Here is a 13,109-nt window from a genome sequence, read left to right as displayed (position 1 = left end):
TTGCTGCCATAGCCTCCGCCAGGTCAGATTTTGCCCCAGGGACAGGCTCTGTGGCATTAGAGGGGTCGGGCGGCAGCGGCGGGCATGAGGGGGTTAATGCAGAAACGGCGATTGAAGCGGAAGGCGGGGGAGCTGGTGTGAGGGGGTTAATGCAGAGGCGGTGATTGAAGCGGAAGGCGGGGTTGCTGGCAAGGGGGTAGACGGCGCAGGGGATTGGCTGTCAGTGGGCGGTGGCTGTGGCGGAATCTCCACAGCGGCAAAGGCGGGGGGGTTAGGGGCCGTGGGGTAAACTGAGGAGTCATAATTTTGGTTACGCGAGTGCGCAGCCTTGATACCTTCGACTGCTCGCTTCTCTGCCTGCACTAACAGTAGCTCATTATGAACTGCTTTCCAAAGTTTGCTTATTTTCTTGGCTGACTTATCATCGTCTAAAACAAGGCTAAAAAGTTGATCCCCGTACCTCCGCCATTCTACTAATTCGTGAATGCTGTGGGGGTCAGCAAAGAAGCCATAGGAACGCACGTGAGTTAGTAGGGAAGGGAGGTCTTTTTCTAAGTTAAAAGCTTTAAAGTGACGCTTAAGAAGAAAGGCTTTAAATAAATCCTGTGCTGCTTGCCTATCCATACTTACGGTACCGTTGCTAGCCCCTCCAGGCTTCGGCAGCATGTATCAGCGAACCCACCGGTGTGGTCGTTCGGGCACGGAGACGGGAACGCAGTTGTCCTCCGCTCTTATTGCCGTCCATCTAGCTGCGGGACCTGAACCCAACACACCTCTCCTTGTGGAAGTGGGGGTAGGGGGGGGTCAGGGACATGCCTTCTGTTCGGGCGTCAGATGTCGGGAGAGGCGCGGGAGACACGCACCATGATTTCATGATCAGCTAGTCTCAACTTTATTGTCTTCTCATCTCATACTTATACAGCACTTAAACAGCTCATACATATTGCAAAAGCTGAGCTCATGATTGGTCATCTTCTCTCGTGGGAACAACACGCCTTTCCACATTCCAGTCTGCTCCTTCTGCGGGGCTGGCTGGTTTGTATCCTGTTACATATCCTGCTGATAAGAAACCACTTTTCCTAAGATAAACTGACCTTGCATTCCGCAAGGCTCTATCTTATCATGTCCTCTCGTGCTCAACCATTCCTCAGATAAGCTCTCCACAAATAAACACCTCTGAAAGCTTCACTCCCTTGTCTTTAGACCCAGGACATTATCCACCCCATATGCTGTACCATTCAAATTATACCCAGTTTTTATACCTTTCAACTGTATATATATATACAAAGAAATAACTATATACAGTTATTATTTCAGTAGTCACTGACCATCCCCCCCAAGATGTTTGTTGAGTTCATTTTAGTCCATCACTGGTGTAACTTGAGCAGTCCATGTTCATTGTCCAGGATATTTTATGACATATGGTGGCAGTGTTATTCAACAACCAATATCACATATACAATTCAACATGATAGGAAAAGATGTGTGCTAATGTCTTTACAAACAATTTGATGGGTGAGGGTATTGATTCAAAGGAATCTACTCCACTGTAAGGTACTGTAAAGTAAAGCACACCTTTATTGGCCCGGCTGGGGGAGCATGCAGGGGTTAACACCTCCATATGCACGTCCGCCATGTTCATCTTACAGAGGTTATTTATACGTTTACAAGTTCGACATCCGCCCTTTTTGTTCATTTATCTAAAAGTTACAGTCTTAGGGGTTGGGGTCTTACGTAACTTGTGGTTTCCTGCTCTTAGGGTTACAAACACGACATGCTATTCTTATCTAATACATTCATCACACACCTATTTTGCTAATAAACACTTAATTTTACTATTGCACACTTTGTTAGTTATACTTCATCTAGAATTGTGTATTGATTATGTTCTTATTCTCTATTACATATAAAAATTGCATTTTTCTACCCTTTGCGACAGCTTTCCATTAAAACTAGCTTCCCTTGCTTACAGTGGTTAGCATGCCTCTTCCTTCTTATCATTTTGCCCACAGGGGCTAAACCCTAGAAAAGCTGTTAGTCATACACATTAGCTCGCATTCCTTTCTCTTATTATCTTAGTCCACTCGGATTTGTCTTTTCCAAGAGCAGTTAGTTAGGCATAGCATCTAGTATTCTCTTATCATAGCCCCTTCCAGGGCTAGGCTTCTTGTCTTGCAAAAGCAGCTTGTTCTGTAGAAGCAGTTTCGGTTAAGCATAGCAACTAACACTTAGTCTATACTTTATACTAAGGTGCTTGTATATTAAGGTGCTTATGTTAAAGGAGTCCTGTGTTTCAGTATGGGTGTTAATGTCTTTGAAATGGGTCTTAATGTCTCTACCAACCTCAAGCCACAAGTTTGTTACAGAGCCCAGAGAGTTTGACTCCTGAACTTTAGGGTAATAGACAAATGGGTCCACACAAAGTCTATTGCAGAACCCAGATAGCCTGAACTTCTGAACTTTGGGGTAAAATGACACATTAAAAGGGGAATATGTAGTAGGTGGTTCAGGAAGGCTGTACCTTCCTAGTACCTCAGCCAATGGGGAAAGGAAGAGGGAAACATGTGGCCGGGAGTTTAAAAGGAGGCAGTTTAGGATAAAAGGAGGCTATGTCCTCTGAAACCTTGAGAGAGAAACCCCACGGGGTATGCCTCAGTAGACACTCTCTCCCTTTATTTGAATAAAGTTGTAGGACTCTGTCTCCTTTATGGACACTGATTTTTCATAGCATGGTTTTCCACACAAACATTACAGATGGTTCTCACCCAAAACCAAATCCCTCTGAGGTACACATCTTCCACATGTTTCCCCATCCCTCTGCATTACCAACCAAGTGCACCTAGATCCTTGAGCAAAAAGAATCCCACAGATGATTTTGTCTTTGCTTGAGGCAGGACTGATCCAAACTGTCTTTCCTAACATATTTCTCCTATGCACCACAGGGACTTTATCTCCATTTACTGTACGTCTGACTGAGCAGAGCCAGCTCCATTGGTAGAGCTTCCAGTGTTAATCAACCAGGTGGCCTTTGCTAAATGCAAATCCTAATGTTTAAAGGTCCCACCGCCCATTGTTTTCAATGTGGTTTTTAACAGTCCATTGTACCATTCAACTTTCCCAGAGGCTGGTGCATGATAGGGAATATGATACACCCACTCAATCCCATGCTCTCTGGCCGAGGTGTCTATGAGGCTATTTTTGAAGTGAGTCTCATTGTTGGACTCAATTCTGTCTGGGGTGCCATGCTGCCACAGGACGTGCCTTTCAATGTCAAAGATCCTATTCTGGGCAGTGGCCTGAGGCACAGGGTGTGTCTCCAGCAATCTAGTGGTTGTCTCCACAATTGTCAACACATAGTGCTTGCCTTGGCAGGTTTGTGGGATTGTGATGTAATCAATCTGCTAGGCCACCCCATATTTATATTTTGACTATTGTCCCCCATACCACAGAGGGTTTGCCATCTTGGCCTGCTTGATCACAGCACACATCTCACAGTTATGGATAACCTGGGAAATAGCATCCACGGTTGAGTCCACCCCTTGATCACAAGCCCATCTGTATGTTGCATCTCTTCCCTGATGACGGGAGGTGATATGGACCCATTGAGCCATAAATAATTCACCCTTGTGTTGCCAGTCCAGATCTACTTGAGATACTTTAATCATGACAGCTTGATCTACTTTTCTGTTGTTGTGATGTTCCTTGTTAGCCTGACTCTTAGGTACATGTGCATCTACATGACATACTTTCACGGTCAACTTCTCTATCTGGGCAGCGATGTCTTGCCACAATTCAGCAGACCAGATGGGTTTTCCTCTGAGCTGCCAATTTACCTTCTGCCATCAGTCCAGCCACCCCCACAAATTTTATGGTGGGGCCTCCTAAGCACATGCCACCCACTCTTCTTCCTCTTCTGATGATAGCACAAAATTTTCACCTTTGGGCCGATTTGTGATGACCTCCAAGATCCCAGAGCGATTAGGGTAACACACCAGTGATTTGGCTACTGCTGAGCGGCACTGGTGCAGCATCAGCACTGTCTATCAACATCTCCCCCCCGCATCAAGGGGCTGGGAGTGGGAAAGATCCTGGGAGGGGACACAACCAGTCCAGCTGACCCAAATTAACCAAAGGGATATACCATACCATATGATGTCAGCTCAGATATAAAAGCTAAGGGACGGAGGAGGAACGGGGGGCATTTGTTTTTCTACAATGTTTGCCTTCTGGAGCAACTGCTACGCATGCTGAATCCCAACTTCCTGGGAAGTGGCTGAACATTGCTCGCTGATGGGAAGTAGAGATTAACTTTTCCCTTTATATGCACACAAACTTTTGCTTTTCTTTTTTTGCTTTAGTAAACTGCCTTATTTCAACCTACTAGTTGTTCTCCATCTTATTTTCTCTCCCCTGTCTGGCTGGGAAGGGGAGTGATAGAGGGGCTTGGTGAGCACCTGGCACCCAGCCAAGGTCAACACACTACAAACCCCCAGAAGTAGCAGCCCAGACCAGGATGGGCAAACAACAATGAATACACCTCCCAAATGATCTTCATTGCCTTTGATGTTATCATTCTATAAACTGATATCACAAAATGCATTTAGGTGGCCACCTCAAGGCATCAGCATCAACAAAACAATCTTGATTCCTCTCCCTGATTTGAAAAAGAGCACCATGGTGGGCAAATAGTTCCACATAGACAGACACATGTACAAAGTTAGGTGCCACACCCCCATGAACAGACTGATCAACATGTTGACCAGGGAGTTCTGTACAAATGCTTCAGCCAAAATTGTTATTTTAACTTATCTCTCATGCCGTACATTGGGCCCCAATAAATGTGTTGGTTTTGACAACCAATGGGGAAATAAATGCCAAATAAGCCACGCCCCTTTCCCCTGTCAGAAAGGGAAGGACAATAAATGAGAGATTGTGTTGGGTTTGCATGGCCTGGTTTTTGGTAGCGGGGGACCACAGAAGTGGCTTCTGTGAGTATCTGCTAGAACCTTCTACCATGTCTGGCAGAGCCAATCCCTGATGGCTCTGAAGATGGACATGCTGCTGGCCAAGCCTGGGCCAATTAGGGATGATGGTAACACCTCTGTGATAACATATTTAAGGAGGAAACCAAAACAAAGTGGGGGCACAGTTAATTCCAGCTAGAGAAGAGGAGGAGGTAAGAACATGTGAGGGAAACAACATGGAGACTCCAAGGCCAGTGGAGAAGGAGGGGGAGGAGGTGCACCAGGCACCAGAGCTGAGATGCCTTTGCAGGCCATGGTGAAGACCATGGTGAAGCAGGTTGTCCCCCTGCAGCCCATGGAGGTCCACGGGGGATGCAGAGATCCACCCACAGCCCGTGGGGGAGGTGCTCATGCCACAGCGGGTGGATGCCTGGAGGAGGCTGTGATCCAGTGGAAGACCTGGTGGAGAGAGGGGGCCCCTGCTTCCAAGCTGGAGCAGCCTGTCCTTGGAGGGCTCTACCTGGTGGAAGAGTGACCCACGCCACAGCAGTTTTGGGAGGACTGTTTGCCCATGGGAGGCACTCATGTTACAGCAGTTTTGGGAGGACTGCTGCGCATGAGATTGGAACCATGCTGGAGAAGTTCATGGAGAATTGTCTCCCATGGGAGGGACCCCATGGCATAGCAGGAGAAGGACTCCTCTCCCTGAGCAGCAGAAGAAAACCTTGGGTGATGAACTGACCAAAACCCTCACACCCTGTCTCCTTGAGCTGTTGGTAGGGAGAGAGGGGTTGGGGGAAGAAAAGGTGTTTTTAAGGGTTTATTTTATTTCTCATTATCCTGCTCTGATTTTGTTAGTTATAAATTCACTTTGTACCTCTAAGCTGAGCCTGTTTTGTCCTTGGAGTGTTTTCTTCCGGTCCTTAACTCATGAACCATTTGTTTAATTTTTTTTCTCTCTTCTGTCCAGCTGTGGCAGGAGAGGGCAAGTGAGCGACTTTCATGGATGCCTGACATTTGGACAGTATCAAACTGAGGCAGAGATGATGAGTTAAAATAACAATTTACTAAAAATACAAAGCAATGGAATGAGACACACAATGAAAATTGTACAGAAGAGGGAAATGGTTTAATCAACAAAAAGCAAGGTTTTACATAGCCCCCCTGGAACAAAGATAAGATGGCTGCCACTGGCCTGGGAATTTCCTTGTGGCCCAGGAGAACAAAGACAAGATGGTGAAACATAGAAATAACACCATCATTTGACCAGTGTTAAGCAGGCATTCTTTATTAGAGGTGTCCGAGAAGCACTGGGGATTTTCCTTCCATCAATGCTCCCCACAACTGGATAAATTAATGCAGTTTATATTTACAAGGCTGTTACATATTCATTTTACAGACAAAGAAACCAGTAACATAAAACACGCCTATTTTAAAAAATTATTATAAGCATGAGTTAACTATTTCACAGTCTTTGCTGCCATCCATTGTCCTTTTGTAAGAACTCGGTCCCTCTTTAAAGGAATGCGAGAGATTTGTCTTTACAAACAAGCTCTGGGCCTGCTGACAGGTAAAAGCTTGATACTGAGAGGTGGAAGAAACAATGGGAGGAATTCCACTGATTGATGAAAGGAGTGAGAGGGATTTGTCTTTACAAACAAGCTGTGGGTTTGCTGATAGGTAAAGAGATACTGAGAGACAAAAGAAGCAATGGAAAGAACCATAAATTCCATAGGAAAAGAAAAAGGGATGGGAGGGGGGTATACATTAGAAGGGGGGCTGTATTAGGCGATTTGGGAAGTCTGTACCTCTCAAGTATTTCAGCCAATGGGGAAAGAGAGAGGGAAATGCAGCCGGGAAATTAGGATAAAAAGGAGGCTGCCTCCTCTAACGATTTGAGAGACCCCAGGGGAATGCCCCATGGCCTCTCCCTTTATTCAAATAAAGTTACAGGATTCCTCTGTCTCCTTTTTGGACATAAACCTCTGGTGTTTATGGATTAATTTTCCTGACAATTTGGGGGGCTCTTGTCCAGGAGATTGCAACCGCCCGGGGGTGGTGGGCAGCGAGCGGAGCTGAAGGCGTGCCTCACCCAGTTTCAGTGACCAGGTCCCCTTGGTAGCAGCCGTTTGGGCTCCCAAGACTGTCCAGGAGACAGGCGAGTGGCAGACCAGGGGTGTCCGTGAAGAGTCCACAGGGAAGGACCACTGAAAATCTCACCGGTGAGTACAATGGGATCTTTGGGGAGTGTTACAGTGGGGATACTGCAACACGCCTATATCAAACCAGGAGTCCCGTGGAAAAGAAATATATACGGACGGATTCTTGCTAGATGTTTCAGAGATGTTTATTTCCCCAGCCGCATGGCCGGGGCTCTGCCGAGGAATTCTACAAGTCAGGACCCGAGCTCCTTTGCCCTCGCAGGGGAGCACAAACCAACCAATGGGGAACGAGGCTGAGCAGGGGCAGGGAAACCCCGTGCCTCCCCTCAGGGCTCCCAGGGCTACATGGCGGGGGAGGGACCCCGACATTTCACCCGTTTTATTTTAATAAAAGGAGAATGAAGACAACTGGATAACCATAACAAGAACTGTTTCAAAACAAAACAAGCCACCCTCCTGAGTCTTTAAATGTCCAAACAGATTCTCTGGAACATCTTACGGCTGACAGAAGGGAGACAGAACTCTCTGAGCATGCTTTGTGGGGAAACTGAGGCAGGAGAGGGTTCAATCTCTTCCGTCGCCTTTTCATCCCCCCATCGGCATCGGAGATGAGTTGTAGGAAAATGGAATTGTATAAGGAAGCCATGGGGTGAAAAATGGATTAGGAATAAACTGGGGATAGGGTAAACTTAGGAAAGGGTTCATATTGGGTATAGGGTAAAAGGGGAAATTAGGCTGTGGGTAGGGAAATTGCTGGAATGGATAGTGTTTATAATTTTGTGCATAAAGGCTGCCTTTGACAGGAATACCTCCAGGCCCAGTAACATTCGCTGCTTGTAAACCCTTCTTTCCTTGAACTATATCAAATTGAACAACTTCCCCATCTCCTACACTTTGCAGGTAATTTTTAGGGTTATTCCTTTTAATGGCAGTTCTATGGATGAATAAATCTTCCCCTGTATCATCTCGTGTTATAAATCCATAGTTGTTTTTTACATTGTACCATTTCACAGTTCCTGTGACTTTCGTTGCTAGAACGTCTCCATCACATGCTTGCGTGTTTGTCGTGGGTGCCGGTCCCGCGTGGCCGCCGCCTCGCCGACTCCGACGTCTCGGTCAGGCCCCCGCGTTGCGGCTGCTCCGCGCCCTCCGAGCGGCCCTGCTCCGGCGCGTGTCTGGGCTCTGCGCGGCCCCGCGCTGCCATCGCCGCTGGCTCCGTGCCCTGTGAGTGGTTCCGCTCCTCAGACTCCACGCTGCTTTGAGAGCGGCCCTGTTTCGGCTCGGCGCTGCGCTGCGCGGCTTCTCGTGTCGCTGTGGAAATCGCCGCTTCTCCCTGCATAGGGCTCTCCGAGCCGTATGCACAGAGCGGGCTTCCACGCTGACCTCCGGTTCCTGGCTGCTTGTGGCCCACGGCACCCATGGCGCCTGCGGCGTCGCTCCCTCACTCGCGGCCGGGTGGCTGGGGACCCCGAGACAGGGATGGGGTCTGCGATAAGGCGCACGCTCCCGAGGGGGCCGGGCACATCCAGCGCAGGCACCTCCTCTGGCACGGCTGCAGTCATACACTCCTGGGGTGGCTGCGACGCGGTCTCGGCCACGGGAGAAGTATGATCTTCTGCTTTAGGGGTAATGGGACCATACAAATGCTCCTGAAGAGCGTCACTGATTATAAAGGATCCACAGAGAGCTTCTATCGCTAGTCCATCCCTTAGCTTATCGCAGATCTCGTTCCAGAAACACTCCTGATAATATCCAGGAGGTTTGATATCAAAAAGTAAGTCTCGAGAAATATAGGGGAACTCTTTGAAAAGCCAGATAAAAAAGTGTTCAAGATCTCCCGGTTCCAATACTTTTTTGTTTTGTTGTTCAAGGATTCCTTTTACTTCTAGATACATTTTTTTCTGTGGCTCAGAGAGCCCCATTTCCCACGATTCTTCCATAGTCCAGATATGGAATAGCAAAACAAAACCAAGAAGAGGAATCCAAAGTTTCCAGGGTTTACTCACACAAATCAGTCGCTTAGGGATCGGGGATCGTTCTGCCCTCAATTCTTCACCATATGTTACAGTGGGGATACTGCAACACGCCTATATCAAACCAGGAGTCCCGTGGAAAGGAAATATATATAGACAGATTCTTGCTAGATGTTTCAGAGATGTTTATTTCCCCAGCCGCATGGCCGGGGCTCTGCCGAGGAACTGTTACAGTCGGGACCCGAGCTCCTTTGCCCTCGCAGGGGAGCACAAACCAACCAATGGGGAACGAGGCTGAGCAGGGGCAGGGAAACCCCGTGCCTCCCCTCAGGGCTCCCAGGGCTACATGGCGGGGGAGGGACCCCGACAGGGGAGTAAACCTGGGAGGGCACCCATGGAAGGTAACACAGGTAAAGCCGGGAAGAGGCCCCAGCAAAAGGGATGACGATCCCAAAATATCTCCGAAGAATCCATTGGAAGAATGTGGAGTCGGTTGACACATTCTCCCAGAGGTAATTAAAGACATGGATGCCCAAATAGGCCAATAAGGGAAAGTCGAGAAGGGGTCTTGACAATCCATGCCCGGGGGGGGCAACAAGGGGAGTCGAGAAAGAGTCTCGGCAGCAGGATATGGACAAATAGTGTTAATATGTTGAGAAAACAAAAAAATAGTTGAAGGGTAGAGAAATATGGTTGATGCAAGGAGAGGCAGGACTGGGAGCAGACGTGCGGGACCGGGAGCACGGGCTGGGGGCCTGTGGGGGCTGTGGGGCAGCCAGGACTCAGCTCTAGGCAGTGCCTGACCCCGCCACTCCCAGGCAGGGGCGGCAGTCGCCCCTGGCCCCATGAGGTTGCAGGATGCCCCAGCAAGCTGCAGTGCTGCCAGACGTGCCCCACTGGGAGCGCCGGGGGGGAAGAGCCATGTTTGGACACCACGGCAGGACAGAGACCGACTCTGGTATATGATGTGTAGTAAGGAGAGTGAGCACAAGGAGGAGGAGGAGGAGGAAGAAGGAATATCCGAGAAATGCAGATTGTATGTTGTAGCGGGTTCAGTTTGAACGGGGCAGAAACACCAATTTAGTGTAGTGGTTTGGTCCAAAATACTCATTACTGTTTACCTTCTGTGAGATAAGAATTATGAGAAACTCAAAGCAGGCACCAAACTTGAAAGAATATAAAGAAGTTTATTAACAGACCTAAAAGAGGGGAAAAGAAAAAATAAAATCATACCACACCTTCAGAACTCTTCTCCTCCCCCCACCTTTCTCCCTTCACCCGCTGACAATATAAAAAGACAACCCTTGAGATGTTCAGTCTGTTTACCACTTCCATAATAACCTTCTTCAGTCCATTTAGGAAGGGGAGTCTCTCTTGTCCATGCTATGAAAACATTATCACAACGAGACAGCCACCTGGGTTGGTTCTCTGCTCGCATCATGTGAGAGTCCCTTCCCATGACTTGCAGCTTTTCCCGCAACTGCTTTCGAGGGTCCACTCTTGAAGTTTTTTGGGGTACAAATTTAAGGTTGAGCCGTTCAGAAACAAAAGTTCTCTTCACCCATCTCTGGGAGCATTTAATCTCTAAGAATAGCGGCCCTCCCCGGGGAGCAAAAGGGTCCTCCTCATCTTCATCTCTAGGACTATCCGGCAAAGATCATGTGACCAACAGCAATAAGTGAAATTCCAGCTGCAAGGCCTGGGTGAGATTAACCCTTTTAGTGCTGTAAGTGCTGCAGACATTAAGTAAAGAAAGAAGAGTTGAAATCCTGAGGGAGGAGAAAGAGGATATGCTTAAAGCTGAAATTCTGTTGTAAAGCTATGATGTATCAGAGTACCCGTTGTAATTTCATGAAGGCGTGGGGGGTGGAGCATTCAACTTATACTTTTGAGCAAAAGCACCTGCGCTGAGATAAGCAGATGCTGAAGCAGCTGTAATTTAATGAGAAGTTTTAACAGGGAGATGGAAGAGATGAGGGCTTTTCCTCCAATCGGAAAGAAGACTTCCGTTCCTAGAGATGCTCCCAGAGATAGTCCTAGAGATGAAGATGAGGAAGACCCTTTGCTCCCAGGGAAGGAGGAGGGCCTCTATTCTTAGAGATTAAATGCTCCCAGAGATGGGTGAAGAGAACTTTTGTTTCTGAACGGCTCAACCTTAAATTGTACCCCAGTAGCTCAAGATTGGACCCTCGAAAGCAGTTGTGGGAAAAGCTGCAAGTCATGGGAAGGGACTCTCACGTGATGCGAGCAGAGGTCCAACCCGGGCGGCTGTCTTGTGATAATTTCTCCATAGCAAGGGCGAGAGAGACTCCTCTTCCTAAATGAACTGAACACTTCCCCCACGGCTGCAGGGGCGCTCTGGAGCGAGCTCGGGGAGCACGTGGCACTGGTGCCCTGGGATCCCGGGGAAGGATGGAACAAAAGCTTCACAAACTGCTGGGCAGCCGATCCCGGACTCTCAGGAACAGCAGGCTGGAACGGCAGGCTGGACCGGCAGGCAAAAGCACAAATTCTGGGTGGCAGACGAGATGTATGCAAAAGGGGAACCCCCTGGAGGTCCAGGCAGGCAGGGCGAGCACAGCTACAACGCAGCGAAGGCTCGAAGCAGCAGCGGGGCAGGGCGGCCACAGCCCGGCCTCCAGCAGGGCAGGGAAAAGTGGCTTTGGGATCCCGGCGTTGTTTCCAGCAGAAAGAAAAACAGACAAAAAAAAAACCCAGCAGCTCCTTTCTCTGCAGCTTCTCTCTCGGGATGCTGAGAGCGAACTGACCCCACACTCAGGTCAAACAAAAGACTAGCCAGGCCCTTTTGTCTTCTCTTAAGTATGGCCATTTGTCCCCTAGCAACATGCATATGGGAAAAAATTCCTTTAACAGGAAAAAAACTAGGACTAAACTAAAACCCCAACAAAGGCTATTATGGAAGTGGTACACAGACTGAACATCTCAAGGGTTGTCTTTTTACATTGTCAGTGGGTGAAGGGAGAAAGGTGAGGGGAGGAGAAGAGTTCTGAAGGTGTGGTATGATTTTATTTTTTCTTTTCCCCTCTTTTAGGTCTGTTAATAAACTTCTTTATATTCTTTCAAGTTTGGTGCCTGCTTTACATTTCTCCTAATTCTTATCTCACAGGAGGTAAACAGTAATGAGTATTTTGGACCAAACTACTACCTACGTGGAAGGATTAGGATTTTCTTTTAAGGATTTTGTTTGGTTCACTGGAGAAATGAATGATTTTGAGCTGTGGTGATTCGTGGAAAAGATTCCACTACTGAAATAAGTTGTAAAGTAGGTATGTTTATTCCAGCGCTGGGGCGGATGTGGATTACTCCACCAAATGCATGCGAGCCTGCAATACCATTTGGCTTGGTATATATATTGAGTTACAAGCTGCATATTCATTAAATTTCCCAATACGCCTAGACATATTCATTTCCTAGCTCTGCCTAGCCTCACTTCTTTTTATAATAAGCCCAAAGTCATTTCCATATGGCTTGCGCTTGTGCAGTGCCTTGTGCAGGGGTTTCTGGGATGAAGTAAGAAGTCTTTGTCAGATGAAATAAGAAGTCTTCCTCACTTTAAACTTTTCACTTTGCTTCCTTGCACATGCTCCCTGAGTCTCTGGCTCAAGTTCAAACCCCAAGGCTGGTTTGAGCTGGTTCCTAGGTCCAAAGCAGGATCTTTTCATCACTGTTGCTTCTCCTTATCAATAGTCTTGTATCCTCCCTTTTCCTACTTGACAAAGATAATCAATTTTAGGCAAACTATATGCATTGTTTTAGCAATCAGCCCCTTTAGTAATTTACTTAACCCCTGTTTCCCCAACTCAGTGGGAGAATGAGTACCCACCAGCAGTAGCGGGGGGGACTAGAGGAAGGGCAGAATAAGCCCCTGGATAAACTCGTTAGAAAGATACAGAAAGCATATGTAAGAAGGGATGAGGAAAAGGTGAAAGCAAAGGCAAAGGTGATGGCAGAGTTTTTACGCCCCCAGAGGGATAAACTGCAGGGCCCAA

General features: G+C 47.7%; 1 protein-coding gene across 2 annotated transcripts in view; it reads left to right on the top strand.

Annotated features, from left to right (window-relative positions):
* LOC138102699 (creatine kinase S-type, mitochondrial) overlaps nt 1-13,109 on the top strand; it is a 125,520-nt gene that overhangs the window by 94,801 nt on the left and 17,610 nt on the right. Inside the window, exon 10 of one of the 2 annotated variants that reach the window (XR_011147481.1) lies at nt 7,000-7,186. Coding sequence is in view for 1 of the 2 variants with exons in the window: in XM_069000438.1 (XP_068856539.1) it covers nt 7,000-7,086 (87 nt within the window). In the remaining variant the exon portion in view is untranslated. Of the gene's footprint in view, nt 1-6,999; nt 7,421-13,109 lie in introns of those variants that run through there. The other variant, XM_069000438.1, reaches the window with a different exon arrangement.

The sequence above is a fragment of the Aphelocoma coerulescens genome (genome assembly GCF_041296385.1).
Source record: "Aphelocoma coerulescens isolate FSJ_1873_10779 chromosome W unlocalized genomic scaffold, UR_Acoe_1.0 ChrW_unloc_scaf_1, whole genome shotgun sequence".
Classification (NCBI taxonomy): domain Eukaryota; kingdom Metazoa; phylum Chordata; class Aves; order Passeriformes; family Corvidae; genus Aphelocoma; species Aphelocoma coerulescens.
This window is presented reverse-complemented; position numbering and strand designations above follow the sequence as displayed.